This window comes from Danio rerio, chromosome 20 (genome assembly GCF_052040795.2).
Source record: "Danio rerio strain M-AB ecotype USA chromosome 20, GRCz13ab, whole genome shotgun sequence".
NCBI classification, from domain to species: domain Eukaryota; kingdom Metazoa; phylum Chordata; class Actinopteri; order Cypriniformes; family Danionidae; genus Danio; species Danio rerio.
The window spans coordinates 42,081,340-42,103,038 of record NC_141040.1 but is presented as its reverse complement, the minus strand read 5'-3'; the positions used below and the strand labels follow the sequence as shown (position 1 = coordinate 42,103,038).

General features: G+C 36.7%; 1 protein-coding gene across 5 annotated transcripts in view; it reads right to left on the bottom strand.

Moving 5' to 3' along the window:
- Nucleotides 1–21,699, bottom strand: part of vash2 (vasohibin 2) — a 57,536-nt gene that overhangs the window by 19,559 nt on the left and 16,278 nt on the right. For 2 of the 5 annotated variants that reach the window (XM_087297404.1, XM_087297405.1), the window contains exons 3-6: nt 20,943–20,999; nt 20,654–20,728; nt 7,925–8,306; nt 4,949–5,073 (exon numbers count right to left, since the gene is read on the bottom strand). In XM_087297404.1, coding sequence (XP_087153530.1) covers nt 4,949–5,073; nt 7,925–8,306; nt 20,654–20,728; nt 20,943–20,999 — 639 coding nt within the window. 5 annotated transcript variants of the gene reach the window in all.

Here is a 21,699-nt window from a genome sequence, read left to right as displayed (position 1 = left end):
GTTTTAGTACAGGGGACATTGTACTTTTACTGGATCCTACTGCGCCTCGTGGCTCATGGCCACTTGGTCGAGTATTAGAAACCTTTTCAGATGATAAGGGCCTGGTACGAACTGTAAAGGTTAAAACCAAGAGTAGTATTTTAGAACGACCTGTAAGAAAGCTTTGTCTGTTGCTGGAGGTAAATGACTAATGTGGACTGTTACAGTCTGTGTCATGTGGTGCTTCAATATTTGTTATGGCTCCTTTACGTAATATTTGTAATTGTTATGTTAATTACCATAATCAATTAAGGGGCCGGTGTGTAGGAGCCATTTTTTGTGTTGTAGTGATTTATGTTGTCCACTAGGTGTCACTAACTGAAAACTATAACTGAGGTGCCTGTGTAAGCGAGGAAGAGCGTCAGGTATGGGAAAGCACACGGTTTTTGACCGTGCTACAGAGTAACTTGTTTGCTAGCCAGAAAACAGCAGTGTTTATATATGTGCTGTGTATACATGGAGTGAATGTTATATTGACATGATAAAGAAGAAAGGAGAAGCAAAGATAGAGGCTTTGTTTAATTCACCTGCACAAATAAAGACATTCTGCTTAAAAACAACTTTAGCATGCATGGACTCTGATTGCACGCGTGAAATACGTGCTCACCCCCATTTCTGGCGATAACAGCAATGGAAGGCTGTTATACCCCTAAAACAACGACCTGTGTACACGCCCCCAAAATGACACTTTTTAAACACACTATAATAAAAAAATCAGAATTGCGTTTTGAACTGAACCTAAACCGGCACACTCAAGAACCATAATATTAATATTTAATCTTTAAAAAAAAAGGTAAAATAGGTGCCCTTTAAGATATGCAATGCATAATAAACTGACACCAGAGCTGTATATGCAGCGGTGTGCAAACTTATGCTGGTGTGTTTGGCTATTGAACCATCCAGATTTACTGCGACAGCACTAGTACTTAAAAATAAAGGGTTTTAACCAAATTATTTCAGATATAAAACTTTAATGTAGTTTTTTACCAAATACAATCAAAAAACAATGACTGAAAAAACAAATATCCAAACAAAGACTTGATGATCAAAGCCAAAGTGTTTATTTAAATGAATCAATTGATTGAACTTTTCAATACTACAGGACGACTGGATTCTTTTGGATGAACAAATTCAATGAAATGAAAAGCCTGATTTATTTAACTGACATCTGCTTCATGTAATGAAAGCATTATATATCATGCTAAATTCCTAAATGCTGCTGGTGGTGAACATGAATGATGCTTAATAGTTGCATCCCAACACACAAAAATGAAAGCATGCCAGCTTCAACATAATCCATTGCATCAGAGGATGAAGTTACATCATCAAACGCTAAGCTCTGATATGCTAAAATGCAACAAGACCTCCTGATTATTGCTGCATGTTCTTGTGGAAGGATTATTCGTTGGTTCATTCAGTTTGACATGTCAGTGATGTCCGCGTCCACCACAGCTGTTGCTTTGGACTCACATCTTATTAGAGCAAACACCAAACCAGCTTGTACTGACAGCAAAAGAGAGGGGCACATTCAGTGTTTAAAAAGCCTCTCAGTTTAACTAACTCTTTTTTAAAAAACTTTTCTAGTTTATAGACCGTTTTGTGTGTATGTCTAGCTAAAGCCGCAACTTCTGTTGGAGAGGAAGCTTTGCGATTCATCACAATGTCACTTTTTATGCCTCTATTCCTGCCTATATTTCCCAGAGGCAGAACTAAAAGAAGGAATTTTATTCTCTCAACACCACAAACAAAAGTAGCCCGAGGTCGGCCTTGTAAAGCGATCATCAGTGCTAAAAGGGGCTTTCTGTGCACTCGGCACAAGAAAAGAGCAAGTACTTGTGCCACGCTGCTATAGAAACCCTGAATCCTTAAGTCAACCGCCTGGTCGAGAGAAACATGCTTTGGTAACGTGAGAAGTGGGCAACCGTGTGCTAGAGCAGATTAGTCAACAGATTACCACCACCTGCTTCACAGCGTCACCATCAAAGCCACATCGGGTTTTAAGGACGCTGCATGAATGCAAAACATGCGTATCAAATCAGATCAAAGTTTATTTCTAGAGCAAACTTAATTAAAACCTTTGGTCGACCAAGGTGCTGTACAGTAGCACTGAAACCAGGGCTGGAGTGGGACTCCTTTTCAGCCCTGGAGTTTCAAGCCTCAGACCGGCCCACCTCAGTTCACGACTGACTATATTAAAATAAGGTCATTCCAATTCAGTTTCTAATTACACTATCACGTCTTTTTTTTTTTTGAGGAAACAGCTGCTTTAGAACTTCAAATGTTCAACAATCCTAACAGTATTATATGTCTTAACAATAAAAAAAAAATTAAAAAACACATACTCAGACGAGGATCAAACCTGGGTCGGCGGCATCGTAATCTAACGTGCTATCCACTGGACCACAACAGTTGTATATTGAGAGGTGGTTATATACAAAAAGAGCAGATCTGCGGTGAAATAATGAATAAGAAGACTGTGGTCAAGTAAATAAATTAATTAATTAAAAAAGTGTGACTGCTGAGAGCAACAGATTCTGGAGCTAGGGACACCGGCCCTCGCGGCCAAAAAACGGACCGGCCCACCGGGAATCTCCCGGTCCTCCCGATTAGCCAATCCGGGCCTGACTAAAACAGCAATACAATAAAATAAAAACAACAATATAAAACAATTGTAACAACAGTAGAAGTTTCCAAGAAAGAATCAATTAGGATAGCCTGGAACCACTATTAGGGAATATTAAATGCACTCGAAAAAAGATGAGTCTTTAACATCGATTTAAAATAGATAGAGCGGGTGCTATTGTGATTTTTAATGGTCACTTATTCCATAGTTTCGGACCCACAGCTGCAAAAGCTCTATCGCCCCTGCATTTGAGACGAGATCAGGATGTTTGCAATAGATGGCAGTCGGAATTTGATTTAAGCGATCGGGTTTGGTAGTAGCGATCAAATCTGAAAGATACGGTGGCGCTAGGTTATACCATGTTTTATAAACAAAGAGTACAATTTTATAATATATTCGGAAATTACCAACAACCGATGTAGTGATTGCAATATTGGTGTGATATGGTCATATTTGTGGCTACTCGTGAGCAAATGGGCATTTTGGACCATTTAAAGTCTAGAAATAAAAGATGAAGGTAGACCAATATATAAAGAATTACAATAATCTTATCGCATATAAATAAAATCATGAATAGTCCTTTTATAAAGTTATTTTATAACCCTTCCTGCTTAGGAGGGGTTTAACTTTGGCTTGTCGCTGTAGATGATAACTTGTACTATTTAACTTATTTGTTTGTCAAGTTTTAGACTACTGTCTAGTAGAAACCAAGGTTTTTAACTTCACAGGTGGAGTAACAGTTTAATACACCGAGATTGGTAGGTGGTTTGTTAGAATGCTGTGGAGGAAAAAAAAGAATAACTATGGTTTCATTCAAAAGCATAAAGTTATTGGTGATAGTTTGATTTGGCGAAGACAATTTTCTAATTACTTGAGGGTTAAGCTATCATTAGCTTATAAATTTAGACAATTGCTGCTTTTTAGTTCGCCTATACTGCGTCCTAAATGCATGAATTCTATTTGTAAAGAAAAAGTACATACTTCTGAGTGCATACAGTAACTGAGGAGTATTCAAGAACTAGGACTAGGCTCCACAATATATTGTTTGAGCATCTATATCCCAATGAGTGCATCCCCAATAGTCACATCGCAGGATTAGATTATTTATTCAAGTTTAAAAGATAAAGATATTTTAAATTATAAAATGGTGTCCATGTTATTGTATGTTTGATTGTTCTATTTCCAGAAAGCCACAAAGCACTGTTTATTTCACTTTTATCTTTGCTCTGTTGTATTTATATATGCTTGTAAATATATGAAATCTTTCCAAATAGAGCTATTCAATTCATCAGGTGAAATTATATTCATACCGCAATATACAGCGAGAAAAATAAGTATTGAACACGTCATCATTTTTCTCAGAAAACATATTTCTAAAGGTGCCGTTGACTTGAAAATTTTCCAGGATGTTGGTAGCAACTAAATAAATCCATTATCATTGTAAATTAATATTAGCTGCTTCAATCCAACATCTACATTAGCAGGATGGTGAAGATGAAAACAGAATGGACATTTTAGCACGACAATGATCTAAAACACAGCCAAGGAAACTCTCAAATTATTTCAGAGAAAGAAAATCAAGCTGTAGAATGGCCCAGCCAATCACCTGACTCGAATCCAATAGAAAATACAAAATAAAGATCAGATTTGATAGACGAGACACACAGAACTAATTTTTCAGATTTTTTATTTATTTATTTTTTTTTTGTATTGTTTAGGTTTTAACCAAAATCTAGTTCAATATCATGTCAACAGCTTCTTTGGAAATATTATTCCCAGGAAAAAACATGACATGTAAAATACTTATTTTCCCCACTGTATATTGTAATGTCAGATTTTTCCAATACTGTGCAGCCCTAACTGGGATATACTACTTCCACATTAAAGAATGATTCTGTTGCTTAGTTTCGTGCCCTGTCAATCATCATGTCACATCATTCAAATTTCTTTCCTATTTAATTTCCTACCATATTGGAGATCCAGCAGTTAATCTGCCAATCTGGATTTTTAATAAAAGCCTAATAAATGTCTAATCACATTACAAGAGCATAATCGCATCCCAAAAGTGAAGTAAAAAAAAAATGTGCCGACATTTAATAAATGGATCCGAAGTAATTACTTTGTAAGCTTCCACAGCCTGAATCATAGTGAGTCACTGATGATAGCAGCTTAGGACTGCATTTATACTTATTTTCTTGACAGAGATTTTTTTTGGGCGACTTCCCTGCAAATTTTTCACAGCTTATTTCTCTGAGGTTCCACAAGATCAAAGGCTCCATTACTTACGATTTGTCTCTTCTGTGGGCATGTTGGCGTCTTTGGGGACTGGTGCCTGGTCGGCGGCGTGGTGATAAAGACTTGCCTCGAGTTCGTTCCTTGATTGGAGACTGAGCACTGGACGACTTGAGAATCTGCAATAAAATACAGTAAATTTAAAACTATTTATATTCATCTGATTATTTATGGACGGAATGGGATGGGCGGACAAATGGATGGATGGGATAGGACTGGATAGAATTAATGGATAGATGGACTAGTTTGAAAGGAAGGATGGGTGCATGGAATGAATAAATTGAATGGTATGGATTAGAATGAATGGAACTAGATGGATGGAGACACAAACAGCTAAGCAACTTAAACAATATGTTAATTCGAACATATTTAATGAGATATATTTATATTCATTAGTTTATTTAATGCAGGGGTCACCAATCTCGTTCCTGGAGGGCCGGTGTCCCTGCATGGTTTAGCTCCAACTTGCCTCAACACACCTGCCTGGGTGTTTCAAGTATACCTAGTAAGACCTTGATTAGCTTGTTCAGGTGTGCATGATTAGGACACCGGCCCTCCAAGAACAAGTTTGGTGATCCCTGACTTAATGGATTGAGCAATGGGCGGACAAATGAATTGATGGGATAGGATGGGATGGCGATGGACTGGTTTGGATGGAGGAATGGGTGCATGGCATGAATAAATGAATTGAGTTTTATAGATTAGATTGAACGGAATTAGATTTCCTTTATATGGCAATTCGAATATATTCAATGAGGTACTAAAGTTAAGTTTCATCTTCATTTCACTTCGATAAAATCAAGACTGAGGCAATTAGAAAGAAAAGGAGCTTTAAATCTACAAAGTGGTAAAAGGCAAGCTGAGAACAGCACAGATGAGGAATTTTGCCCATCATCAGCCCACCAGGAGTCCAGCGCTAAGAAACAACAGATCTACAATCAGTTTATTAAAAGAGTATGACTTGAACTATTTCACACCACAGGGAGCTAAGCTGAATTGCTCTCACAGTGTTTTCTCATTAGTGTCTGCAGCATAGAAGAAGCTAGCGTTACAAAAGACTCCACGTTACATTCATTTACTTGATGATGTTCATTAACTTTGTTATGCAACTAAACAGCAGATTTCCCAAACTTTAATTCTTTCAATTATTGTGCTTCCCTAAATGAGTAGCACAAGCTATGAGAGGTAATCTGACAGTGCAATGTTTTCAGTCTTATAAAGCTGACATTCATCTTTATTATAAATGACTTTATCACCTCCTTTCTGATGATGCCAAATGAGCTCAGCACCAAGAGGCTTTCAAGATGGATTGCAAAATAAAAACAGCATCCGTTTTCATGTTTGATTTAAATGCACAAGCTTTATCTGCAAATCCTTTCCCTTCCTGTAACATGCTCTTCATTTAGCATAAATATATGCAAGATTGCAAAAACATTTAGGTTTGATGATTGAGTGCTGAATTCCTCAACATCCATAAAAAGATGGCTACATTGCTTTCCAACATCTAGAGTGCAATTTCCATTCTCTGACTGCATATGTGGTTCATGGAAACTATGTCACAGCTGACTGCGGTCATCCATAAAGTCAAGGCCGCATCTGAGAAACTGGGAGAACATGACCTAGTTTTTACTGTCTACATGATAAACATGTCCCACGTTACACTCACACAGCATAGACTCCTGGTCTAACTCTTCATAGATGTTCAAGGACAAACACAGACTCTGATCCAGGCTAAAACGTTTGCTTATATAGCACACACGATACAGACAATCATGACTCTTGTTATGTGACTGCCTATCACAGAAACTCTAAATTTGTTCAACATTACTCTTTTTTTAACAAAACATTTATATGGATTGGATGGACTGATGTGGACGAACATTGATGGATGGACTGACTAGGAATGGATGGACGGACGGATTGGGGATGGATGAATGGATGGACTGACTGGAAAGGGATGGATGGACAGATTGGGGATGGGTGGATAGATGGACTGACTAGGAATGGATGGATGAACGGATTGAGGATGGATGAATGGATGGACTGACTGGGAATGGATGGATGGACAGATTGACTGGAAATGGATGGACGGACAAATTAAGGATGGATGGATAAATGGACGGACTGACTGGGAATGAATGGGTGGATGGATTGGTGGATGGGTGGACGGATTGAGAATGGATGGATGAATGGATAGGGGATGGATGGATGGATGGATGGATGGATGGATGGACGGACGGATTGGGGATGGATAAATGGACGGATTGGGGAAAGATGGATGGACCGACTGAGAATGGATGGATGGACGAATGGATTAACTAGAAATGGATGGACAAATGGATTGAGAATGGAAACTGATGGACGGACGAACTGACTGGGAATGGATGGACGGACAGATTGGGGATGGATGGATAGATGGACCGACTGACTGAGAATGTATGGACGGATGGATTGGGGATGGATGGACAGACGAACATGTGGACTGGAATGGATGGATAGAATGGATGGATGGATGGATAAGCGAACTGGGATGAACAAATGGATAGATGGATGGATGAATGGACTAAATTAGATGAATAGCTGGATTGCTAGATGAACAGATGGATCAAATTGGATAGTATGGAACTGAATGAATGGACGGATGGATGGAACGAATTGGATGGATGGACAGACGGGAATGGATGGACTGGAATGGATGGATGGACAGATGGACAACTGAATAGATAGTTTGGAATTGGGATTGATAGATGGATGGACGGAATGCCACTGGATGGATGGATGTATAGATGGATCTATTGGACTGGCTGGTATGGCAGATATGTTAATAGGTTTGATATATTCAAATCAAATAAACATTTTAATATAAGCAATCTTAAAACTACTTAAAACAGTGGATGTATCAATCAAATCAAACTTAAAACATAAACAGAATCTATAAAAGAATCAAATATAGTTTATAATGTGCTTCACCTTCATCCTCATGTCACGTCCATGCTTCTCCAGCTCTTTACGCATGTCTTCACGGCCCTGCTTACTGGCATTTATCACCAGATAGTTCCACTCAATAGGCTGGAAAACGTGTGGATTGTGCGGTACATATAGACCAATCTTTATCTTCTTCATGGTGTGCTGGTAGCGGCGGTACGAGTCCTCGAAGTCAAACACCAACTCGCTGAGTGTACGAAAGCTCAGAGATCTGTCCATAAGGTCAGTACGTCGACTCATGCCCAGGGTGCCATAGCGGCCGTTACAGTAAACGCCCAACACCACGTGATGGAAGTGGTGCCCAGAGAATTGGGTTTTAAAGCTGATAGGGAACCGTTCCACAGAAGTTAAACCGTTGGTTAGATAGCTAATGGGATAAAGTCAAGGAATTTATTCACATTCATTTAACATGCATTTAATCAAAAAAGTTGGGTGAAATCAGAATAATTTTCAAGCCTAAAAATAGCAGCTGCTTGAAAATGAGGTGATAATTAATTGGCAAACTTCTCCAGAATGAAAGCAAAGCGTTTCATGAAACACATCAAAATCTCCCCATACTCTCTTAACTTGGTGTGCACTATTGATTTTTTCAAATCTGACTTGTCTTTGAACTTTCAGTAAGTTGAACTTTTTTTACTCGCACTGCCTGAAAATCAATCATCTGCTGTCTTACTGTAAGTCAATAAGAAGCTGCTCTGCTTGTTAATCGGGCAATGAACTGACAGATTTCTCATTTGAGACTCTAATAAGACAGAGAACAGCAAACACTAGTGTGTTTGTTTTGAAAAGCAGCACAATAAACACCTTTAACGTTGCACAGCAATCGTTTAGCATCTACTCATAACACTGTGTGCCAATGAGTTGGAAAGCACAAACAAGGACACTGCAGCAATGACCTAGCAACCACCCAGAACTCCCTAGCAACCACATAACGCAGTAAAAACCATTTTCAATACCTTATAAGCTGCATAGAAATGCTCACACTCACTATAGCATTGGAAAAAAACAACATTTGCATTAGAAACCACCAGCTAACTAAATAATTCATTATATATCATTGTTATTTTTGTCATAAATTGATAAAAATTGAGAGAGTGAACCCCCGGTTTTTTTTTTCTGACATCCTGCACCACTCTAAATACAGCAAAAAAACACCCACAATTCCCAGCAATCACATTTAAAACAAATAAGGTGCATCCCAAATCGCTCTGTTATTTGCCATTCTATAGTATAAGTAGTGCATTCATTTTATTATTAGATTTAAGCGATGCATTTGACACAATTGATCATAAAATTCTTATATATCGCCATGAAAGCCTGAAAATTTCTGTTTGTCTTGATGGTTTTTCTTCATCTAGCTCTATTTTATATTTTGGAGTTCCTCAGGGCTCTATTTTGGGCCCCTCTCTTTTCTCATTGCATACTTCATCTGGTGTAAATCCTTATGAAGCATGGGATGTCAGTTAATATCAATGCTGATGACACCCAAATTTACCTGCCCTTGAAAAAAAAGAGTAAAAGAAGCCTAGAATCACCAAACCAGTGTACACTGTTTTGGATGTCTACTTTGTTTGTCACATCCCTTACAGGCTCTGCTAATGAGCTGAATCAGGTGCGTTTGGATCTGAAACAGGTGTGTTTGGTTAAGGAGACATGGAAAATGTGCAGAGCTGGTGGTCCTTCAGAAATGTGGTTTAAAAACACTGGTGTATAGCGTGTCATTTGGGATGCGACAAAACACATAATGAATGCAAAAGAAAAGGAAGGAAAAGAAAAAGCACCCTAGCAACCACCTAGTACTCACTAGCAACCAAGCAACATATTATTATAAAGCCTGAAGCCTGGTGGATACTTCTGCATCAAATGATTGGCATGACCCACGGCGCAAGCCTTGCGCGTAGCCGTGCATTTATACTTCTGTGCGATGTTTCTTTTGCACTGCAATACACTTGCGAAACGCTAGCTGGCAGTAGGTGTTTATGTTTCTGTGTCGAGTTTCTTTGCTGGTGTTTAGTTTTTTCTGAACGCTTCCTTAATGTACAAGTGGCTCAAATTTGCTCATTTTGAGGCGGGAACCGATGGAGATGCAACAACTTTAATCATAAGGCAAATACAAAACAGCAGTCTCCATCCGGAGATCCTTCACGAGACTCCACACTTGTAGACACCCGCAGCATCACGCTCGCGCGGCTCTCACCTCCATCCATACGCATGCGCTTGACGCATACCAACCTACTTTTAATGATACATTAACTGTCATTCATTTTTTTTTCGGCTTAGTCCCTTTATTTATCTAGGGTCACCACAGCAGAATGAACCGTCAACTTATCAAGCATATATTTTATGCAGTGGATGCCCTTTCACCTGCAACCCATCACTAAAAACATCCATACACACTCATTCACACACACACACACACACACACTGCGGACAATTTAGCTTATCCAATTCACCTATACCACATGTATTTGGACTTGTGGGGGGGGAACCGAAGAAACTTTAAACTTGTGGAAGGAAACCCACACGATCAATTGGAGAACATGCAAACCTCACACAGAAATGCCAACTGACCCATCGACTTTCTTGCTGTGAAGCAATTGTATCCACTGCACCACTGTGACGCCCCATACATTAACTATATAATATAAAGTTATTATGTTAACTATATGATAGATGTTAACTCTATAAAAGTTACAAATATAAACACCATTAACACTAGCATTGTAGCAATGACTAATCAAATCCAGTTTAAAAAAAATACCATTAAAAAAATTAGGGTGCATATATAACAACATCTTCTCAAGTCAAACCAAATCCTTCCTTTTCCTTGAAGTGACTTGGTCAGCAGACACTCGGCTAGACTGGCCTTCCCCCTGGGCTTTTCTTTGCATCCGCCTGATCTGTTCTGTAGTCTTATGTAAGCGATCAGTGCTCACTGCGGCATGGCCACACATGATGCGGCAGTCAATGCCATGAGGAGTCACCAGACTGTGAGCGTATCAGCACAGTTCACACCAGGACTCATCTGCAACTACTAAAAAAGTTATAATAATTCTTCCTGACATCCAAGCCAACTGTCACATTAGTCAAATGACTGGTGTTTGTCCTCGGTGGGTATCATATAACTATGATCTGTGGAGCTGGGAAAATATGATTAAGTATGCAAATATATGCTTGATTTATATGTTTATTCATGGACTAACTTCACCCCTCTTATAATCTTTTTTATTATCTATTTTCTTTATACCACTTAAAAAATTTTCCGACAATTATCAGAGATGTAGATACCTATCCAATTTTCAGGGTTCATTTAAAGAAGTAGTTCATTTGTACTTTGTAAAAATTAGAAGTATGGATTTATTTACTGGCTATCCTACTATTGTTTGCCCGAATTTGTGGGGTTTTTTTTTTTTTTTCTTTTTTTGAGAAACAAAACAAGAAAAGGTATACATTACACAATCCGTCTTCGCATTTTGTTATTATTATTAGGCTGGCTTGAGAAACAAGCCAGACTACTGAAATCCTATTTAAACTTTTTTTTTTTTTTATATATATTATTCTTCTTCTTCTGAGACTAAAATTCAAAATCTATCTCCTCCTAGAGCTTTCGAGCTATGACCACCAAACTCACACCAGACCTCCAAACTATTCTGACTCGGTATGCCATATCTTTTCCGACTGATCCGACTTTCGATTTTCCGAAAAACGTCCCGGGACCGTCGGAAAAATCCCATAGACTTAACATTGGACCAAACTTTGTGACCTCATAACTCTGCATCAGACTGTCACACAGACTTCTAACTGGGCTCATTTAACTCAGACTACCTAACTGCCAATAACTGATGAGCTTTTAACTTTCTGGCCACGCCCTAGCAACCACTTTTGGACCCTAGAAACTGTCCCATAGACTTCCATTCAAAAGACTCTCATTGACTTAACATGGGATCAAACTTTGTGAGCTCATAACTCTGCATCAGACTGTCATACAGACTAATGGCTGAGCTCATTTAACTCAGACTACCAAACTGCCAATAACTGAAGAGCTTTTAACTTTCTAGCCACACCCTAACTACCAGATACTTCACCCTAGCAACAACTGTCCCATAGACTTTTACTGCAAAAGACTGTCATTGACTTGACAATAGATCTAACTTTGTGACCTCAAAACTATCTATCTATCCTTTTTCAAACTGCTTTTATCTATCTATCTATCTATCTATCTATCTATCTATCTATCTATCTATCTATCTATCTATCTATCTATCTATCTATCTATCTATCTATCTATAAACTGCTTTAATCTATCTATCTATCTATCTATCTATCTATCTATCTATCTATCTATCTATCTATCTATCTATCTATCTATCTATCTATCTATCTATCTATCTATCTATCTATCTATCTATCTATCTATCTATAAACTGCTTTAATCTATCTATCTATCTATCTATCTATCTATCTATCTATCTATCTATCTATCTATCTATCTATCTATCTATCTATCTATCTATCTATCTATCTATCTATCTATCTATCTATCTATCTATAAACTGCTTTAATCTATCTATCTATCTATCTATCTATCTATCTATCTATCTATCTATCTATCTATCTATCTATCTATCTATCTATCTATCTATCTATCTATCTATCTATCTATCTATCTATCTATCTATCTATCTATAAACTACTTTAATCTATCTATCTATCTATCTATCTATCTATCTATCTATCTATCTATCTATCTATCTATCTATCTATCTATCTATCTATCTATCTATCTATCTATCTATCTATCTATCTATTTATCTATCTATCTATCTATCTATCATCGTTTCATACTTTTTAAAACTGTTTAAATTAAACAAACTATTTCCAACAGAATTTCTCAAGCCAGCCTAAAGTTTGTCTCGACGAACTTTAATAATCTAGTTATTATTCAACAAGTAGCGCTGGTTTTCAGCAAGCAACAACATGCTTCTCTCCCTCGTGAAGCTAATGCAGAAGTAACAGAAACTGCAATTCATCGAAATTCCACTAGGCCTGTCTCCAAAATAGACCACATTTCTATTGACCCCAATGTTAAAATGGCCAACTTTACAGCAGAAAATATGTGTTTACAGCCTGGTACAAAAAACAATTTTGGTCTATATAGCTAATATTACACTTCATGACAACTGTGAGGGGGGTAATTTTTTTTCTATAACTCATCCGTTTAATTTATTTTGAGTTATATTAGGTTTGCATAATTAAGTGCGTGGCCACTTGAGTGGCAGCTAGGTCTTGCTGGTCACAGTCACATCACCTCAGCTGATTCCGGCTGATTAGCTGCTGAACTCCGCTGAATATACATCATATTTTTGTTTTGTTTTTATGTGGCTTTACACAGCCAATTGCCTTTTGGAATTATTTCCTACAATTATCAGATGATATGGCATGCTGTGCACTTAATTGTGTTAACAAACCATTCAAGTGGCCCCCCTTTCCCAGGTGAATGAAATTCTTATATACCACATCTATAAATGTATTTGTTTTATTTAAAATCATTCACCATTTATATTTTTCTTTAGACCTGTAATGCACTCCAGAATCTGACAGATTGATTAGCTGTAGGCTCTGAAACACTGTCATCTGAAACACTGTCAAACAGTGTTATGCCTGGATTTCATAACTAGCCTTGCATTTACTAACACAGTACTTGGAAGTAATTTGCGTTTTCCTCCTGTAGAAAAACATAATAAGAACAAAGTTTAGTGGCTCAATGTATTACAGCTGTGTTTTTAAAAGACTAAACACTTTATTAATATAGTATACAACCAAGCACAAGTAATGAAGTATTAAGCTTTTCTCCAAAAGAAAACCCAGTCTAAGCAAAATGCCAGCAGGTGTCTGTAGCTCCACCCACGCTCCGCCTCTTTGCCCTTTTTTGGTGTCCCCCGGTCAGCGCGATGACGTGCGAACAAAATAGCGACAGTTGGCCACGCCCACTTGTAGCTTCATTTGTGTTCAACAGATACCTATGGGTGACATCACAAATACTACGTCCATATCAGTTTTCAGCAGCTGCTTAATATTTGTGCAGATTACAGAAAGAGATATGATGTGCAATATATTACTAAAGAGTGTAGCAATGATATATAAAACCAACGAAATGTGATTTTGCCAGATTTTTTTTTTGTTTTTTTTTTTTTTTGTCAGGGCAAGTTTTAAACATTAGTAAAACTGTTAAATACTTAGTGCATATTATTACTGATGATAATGATATGTACAGGGAATAAAAAAAGTTATATGTTCTAGCCAATATGCTGGTGAGAAAGTTTTATACGCGTTTGGAGCAGGTTAAAGTAAAACTCTTTAGAACACAATGCAGTTGTTTATATACAGTTCCTTTGTAGGATCATTTTTAAAAAAAAAGAGTCTCCTTAAGCTGCAGGTTGCGTACAATGATTGTATGAGGATTCTGCTTAAAAACCATCGAATGCAGTGCAAGTGATTTATTCGGTAAGACTTTGATCATTTGATAAGAAATTTGATGTATAACCTATTTGTCAACTGGAGAATTCTCAGAATTGAAGTTTAATTATCCTGACAAATCTTATAGTCTTACTGATGTGCATTATTAGATTGAGGAAGTATTGGCATAACTGTCTTTTGTAATGTATATTGTGTGGTTTGTATTGTTCTCTTTGTCTTCTGTTGCTATTGGAAAATACAGTTGAATTAATTCACTTGTTTTTGTATTTGATCTATTCTCTTGAATATTGGTTGATTGTGTTAATGGATTATTTTATGTAATGGTAAATCCTTTTAAGTGTGTATTTTAATCATGTTAGGGCAACTGGTAGCATTCAGTGCAGGGAAAGTAGCCTTTGAATAATTCTGGTACACTTGCATAAATGTTTTATTAATGTATAACATCCTTGTTAAGTAAACAAAACAAAAAAAGAAAACTGCAGTTATTTTTTCTCATGCTAAATCTTGAATTCATGTAGCCTTGAGGTTGCTAAAATGAGGAAATGATGCTTGATTCTTTTGCAAGCACCCTTTAAATGAATCATTATCATCACATTTGTCAGTAACCAGTGTCGTTTTTGCTATCGGGCATCGCAACAAGCTGCCAAGTTTGCCACATAGCGCAAAGAGCCGTGTGTGTGTGTGTGTGTCCAGGGTCTGCTTCACTGCTCTTCCATCTGCCTTTCAAAGACAATATGGTGGTACTCCATAACACAACACGCGTATTCATCTATTAATCAATGAGCCCAGTGGTGCATAAACAAAAAAAGGCCATTCTCTAGAGTAAAATTGCAAAAAAGTAACATTCCACAAACTAAAATGGCCTGATTTTATTTAGATTTTATTACTTGTTTTCTATTAAACATCAAATACATTAAAACTTGTTTTCAAAGAATGTATTTTAGGTATATGTACACTGCTGGTCAAAAATTCAGTTTTGAGTGATTTTAAAACTATATTTATTGAGAAATCCAGAAAAAAATGGGTGAATTGGCCAAACAAAATATATATAAATTTACTTTGTTTGTAAAAAAAATAAATAAATAAAACTGCAATATCCAATATAATATGATATAATATAATAAAATATAATATAATAATATATAATATAATAATAATAATAATAATAATAATAATTTAAAATAATGCAATAATTTCTAATAATAATAATATAATAATAATAATAATATAAATATATAATATAATAATTTCTAATAGAATAAGATATTTTAATTTATAATATAATATAATATAATATAATATAATATAATATAATATAATATAATATATCGAACTAAAGGAATAAGAATGACTAAATTTTGTACAGGAACAACAGCGCAATCTGTGCATTAGAATAATCCTTAGGTAATGATGTGTCCTATTTATTTTTAGCTGCATAAGGCCTAAATAAAAATGGTCTTTTAGAATGTAGAAAAGAGTTTGATCAAAGGTTTACGAGAACTGAACGGCTACAGTGCTTCAAGTTTTCTTGAATTTACAACTAAAAACTGGACAAAAGGTGGATAGGATTACTTGTTGGCGAAAATTTATCGCACTGGATCAGTATGTGTTGTGGCGAGGAGTGGTCATCCACTTCCCGTACTGTTGAAAATATCACCACTGTTGAAGACATAGGTACTGAGCCATAATAATGCTCCCATCGCACTGATTAACAGATTGCATGGGACTCTGGCATTTAATGACTCCGATATGTTGTTGCTTTATATATGCGCATGCTAATTTAGCCAATAAGTTATAAAATTTAATCAGTTATCATTGTATAACAAGGTAATGTGGTGATATAAATCAGGTGAGGTGGACATATATATCATATAATTTCATCCATTTGCCATCTAATTACAATATAATTAAAGCTGGAGGTATTTTGACGAATCTAGTGGATTTATTTGTAGTGTATAGGTCAAAACAGTAATAAAACTAAAAATAAAGAGTAAAAAAAAGGGCAAGACCGGTTTATATTTATCAGGGTTTGACTGGATCATGACCAGTTGTGAGAATGGTAAACTTTTTAGCTTTTAGAATATTGTTCTGTGCTTCATACATAAGACGCGAGCCATAGAGAAAGCAAAAAAGTGAACTCGAGCTCGTTATTTCTTTTTGTATTATTTTGCACACAAAACATTGTTGTTATTTGAAGTAAACACAAAATCTTTCAGTAGGCTTTGTTCCTCTGCAGCTCTTTTGAGTTCCTTCTTTGTGTGTGTGTGTGGTGTGTACACAAATACACACACCCACTAAACCCCCCAGCAGTGCTGTAATGAGAAGACAGCAGAGGATCACATTACCCATCAGCAGGGCCATGTGATCCTCTCGACGGCAGCGCTGTGAATTTCAACATTCTTATCTGCAGCACACGCGTCCCCAAACCTGCTGGGATTACTACTTCTGCTAAAGCTTCCTGGATTGTTTTTTAATTGAATATGCAGACAGTCTTTGATGCCTTTTACAAAATAAGACATTTTTATCCAAAACTTTGAAGGCAGTGAAAATTAAAAACCAACTATTCCACCTTGCGATATAAAAGCAAAGTACAGTGGTTTGAGCATCCATTGGGCCAGATTGCTTTCTCACCTTAAGTGAACTGGTCCAGAGTTTGTTTGCTTGCAAGCAGGCCTAGATCATCCCGTTCAGACCACTGACTTCTTTTTATTCCCAAAACAGGCTCATTGGAAAAACGTGCTTCGGGCTACATTTATGTGAAACTGCAAAAACGCACTGAAAACATCCGTTTGACTGCAGTTTCTAGGTAAAATGAATGCTATTGGGAAGCTTGACGCTAAAAACTTTGGTTCCTTTTTATACTAATGATACTTACAGGGGCATATTATTGACTAATAAATAATTATGTTCATGTAGCCCTTTACAAATAAATACCACTAACAACTTATTGATGTCTATTGGGTTTTCCAAATTAACCATTTCTTCGGTACAGCTTGATTGCGACGTGGACAACTGTTGGTTAGCGCTATTGGATTTTACATGTGCAAATCACAAATGCATGCAACAACAAACTAAAACAAATTTATTAAACGCACTGATATTCAATGTAAGCACTGAGCTTGCTTATTCTGCAACCATATTAGAAACTTTCGTGAGATGTTTGTTTCCCACTCATGCTGTATTAGCTGAATCTTAAGTGGGTCACATAACAGGCACGCCCTCATAAAAAACAATATTGTTAAGAATTCTAAAAGTCATGGAGCGGTGTGCGATGTGCACAAAATGGATATTGGATCTTAGAAAGGGGAATCTCACAATAAAATGGGATCATAAATAGAGTATTTTTGCATTGTTGTGGTAGCACAGACCTGAGGGTTGGGGATCTCTGCGCTAAAACGAATGCATTTCAAATTTGCAAAAATGTAGACGCCCTCAAGTGGATTTGTCATCTAAAACAGGCAACAAAACTAACCCAGAGCAACGTATTTTATGTTTTGCAAAAATGTAGGCTGAGGCACGTATTTCCAATGAGCCTGAGCTGTTTGTTTATTTGGTTTTAGGTTGTTGCAGTGCTTAGGGCTGTCACTAAAACATGTTATTTCATAAGACACCCATTTTCATTGATTTATTATTATTATTATTTTTTTGTAGCTTACAGCAACTTTACAACAACAAAAGCCTCTGTGTTCTCCGATACTCTAATCCTCTTCATCTGTTATCTTCTTTACAAGAAATCCCTTTAGAGCACTGTAGATTAAAAAAAAGGGGTTTTGTACACAAAGATACAAATCTCAAAGTGACGCAAACTGCAACCCTTCATCCTCCCGCTTAACTCAACACAGAGAGAAAGCAACTATTTACAGCTAATGACCCATGAAGTGCTTAACTCAAAGTGAAGTCCACACTGCGGCTCTAGAGAAACAAACCACAGTCTCCAGAACGCTCTTCTTCGACACATGGCATTTGAATAGACGATGCTGACATTCACCTTGTGTTCACCCCTGGCCTTGATCTGATGGCTAAATGACACTAACAGCTTCTGAAAACACTCACTCTTCCCACTGGCACTGAATGGCACAGCTGCATCCACTGCATATAGGCAGAAATCTGCGCCCGCCTTCAGGAGGATCTACTACGACTACTAGTTTCCTAGCAACAGCTGAAGTTAAAAGCATCGAGTTGAGAAGCGGTGGGGGTTCATGAGGGAAGACAGTGATCTGAAGCACATTGCCTTTGATTGATCGCTGCTTAGTACTCAGTCCCAATTTTAGCAATGGAGAAATCAAGTACAGTAAAGGAAGTAAGAGAGGAACGGGGCTTTCCTCAGCACAAATGAACAGAGTTGCATGTGTCTGATGAAGATGATTTCTTTTATAAGAACTGGTTTACATTTTAGGGACTGACAAACATTTAAGGTTAAACAAAAACACTAGACACTCACCATCATTTTTATTTTTTTCATTAACAATTTTTTTTCTTCTCTCAATGTTGAATTAATAATGATTGTTGGGTTGACCTCGTGTTCAATATACTAGTTTAGTATAGTTTAGATATTCTAGTCATGAGACCCTAGTATTCAAAAGAAACTCCAGATGCACATGATCACTGACACTCTGATGAGGGTAAGCGATTGCCGAATTTGTGGGCACAGTTTTTAGGAATAGCCATGTCAATAAAGGCTTTTTAATAATTTTTCCACATTTTTCGAGTGCCTTTAAGTAATTTTTGCTGTTTAATCTGATGAATCCCTTGCCCAAAGAGCACCGACACATTATTTAAGCTACCCATGAGCACTTTTTGCTTGATTTTGCACTAGATTTCTAGATTTTTGATAGAAAAAGCAAGTGTTAGCCATAATTCAAGAGTGTTATACGTCACCATTAAATAAAAACAACTCAATGTTTTAAATGTGCCTTATTGAGCTTTAATTATTGTTTGTATAACTGAATGAGTGTGAAGGATTCATGCATTTGTGCTTGTGTAACCCGTTACTAGAAAACACACATACACTCTTATTCACACACATACACTACGGACAATTTCGCCTACCCAATTCACCTAGATGTCTTTGGCCTGTGGGGGGGAAATGGAACATCTGGAGGAAACCTACGCAAACACGGGGAGAACATGCAAACTCCTCACAGAAATGGCAACTGACCCAGCTGAGGCTCGAACCAGCAACCGTCTTGCTGTGAGGTGACAGCGCTACCCACTGCGCCAGCATGCCACCTAACCGTAATTTAAACAAGTAGTAGAAGAATTGTTTGGAGACATGGGTCATCAGTGTTGCATTTATAAATGTGCTGCAACAAAGAATTTGTTTCCTTTTCCCCATAATGAGACCACAACTTGTGAGTCGCTTGTCTCCTTAAAAAAAAATATGTGGTTCTAGTTGGTGTGGATTGCCATATTTGGTAAGTGTGTGATCATCAGTGTTCTTTGTTTATGTTTATTCAGATGGCAAAGTTAGTATCGTCAGCAGTGCTTCATTTTTAAAGACATAGCTTAGTCAAAATGAATATTACTAAGTTTACAGTAATATCACTATAATATCATGGACTGAAAATCCTCCAGTTCTACACAGCTCTCAGATCTGCTGTAAAAGCTGCTCTACAAATTACTGTCCATCTCCCGTGTCTATGTTTTTGTTGCTGGAGTGAAAATCAGCTGTACTGCACATAACAAAACTCCCCTTTTCATGCAAACCCTTTCCCTCTTTCGTTATTTGACAATCCCACCTAAACAAAACTGGACTCACATACTTTCCTTTTCTCAAACTAGAGGTCTAAAAACACCTTGCTAAGATGGGGAGAGGGGAGGGTGGCTCATGACCCTTTAATATACAGTAATATCTGTATTATTATGCTATTCATTATTATGTGTGTGTGTGTGTGGGGGGGGGGGTTATTTATTAATATTTTTATTACAATTCTTATTTATTTATTTGAATTTGTTTATTTATTTTGTGTCATATTTAGCATTACTACATTTTTATTTCTGTTTTAGCTAGTCTTATATAGATTAAATATTAAAATTAGTTACTAAGGCAATTATATATTATTATTTATTTATGTATTTTGTATTTATGGATTATTTAAAGCAACATTTTTTTACATTGTAAGTTTTATATTTTTATTATACTATAATTCAATTAATAAAAAACATTTTTATATTCTAACAATTGAGAGGAATTATGTGAATATAAGACAAAATTCTGTCCTTAAAGCTAAAGGATACATCCCAAGGATAACCGCTTCAAGGCATTTGATGGGAAGGGATTCTCGTATCATCTCTCTCGCAGTCTCCATCAACCTTCAAAACAAAATAAATCAAATGTCAAGCAGGACCAATGGCTTCAACAAAGATAAAAGCTCTATATTTTGTAAATGCATTCCATCACACACGCAAAGTATCTTTTTTAAAAAGGGATTTTCCATTTAGACCATAAAATAGAAGTAAAAGGAACAGGAAAAAGACTAAAAACAGGAAAGACAGGATAGACGGACAGGATGATGGCATCACTTACCCACTCAGAGGTCGGGTTTTCTTAATCTCAAAGAACTGCGTTCCCGTATGGTTGTATCTGTCAGCAGTTAAGGAGATATGAGAGGACGTGATGTTTGAATGCCTCATTTAGGAAGCCTTGTTTTCCTGCTGCTTCATTGTGACTCATGCGTGTCAAAATGCACAGCTGCGAACAATATCCTGTAGAAGCCAACATCCTCATTACCCGCCACTGATATCACTGTATTTGTGGAAGTACAAACGCTAAAATTCTAACCAAATAAAATTATGATTATAAATATCTGCAGCTAGAGCAATCTAGGCATCTGCTAGGATAAAATTGTATTGTTGTGATAATTGCTGAAGTTTTAAAAATCACAATATATAGTATTATAACAATATAAAATAAGCATTCTTTAACGGGTATAATAACAAAAATAACGCTACACTAATTGCTTTACCGTAAATAAATGTTAAAGAAATGTTCCAAACAAATTTAATCGCAAAAAAAGTACAACAAATAACACTTTACTGCAAATTCTCATAAGTAAATGTTATTAATGCATTTAATAAGGTCGACAGTGGGAAATTTCTACATTTGTTCTGTTCTACATACTATTCTACATATAGTTTGATCAGGATCCACAGGCTTCCTCCACATTTGATACAAACAATAGTGATACAAACTGTAATCATGGCATTGGTTTTACCATATCCATTAAACATTACTTATGTGTAATCTCTAAAACTATTGGTAAAGAAATCCCTGTTTGCTCTAA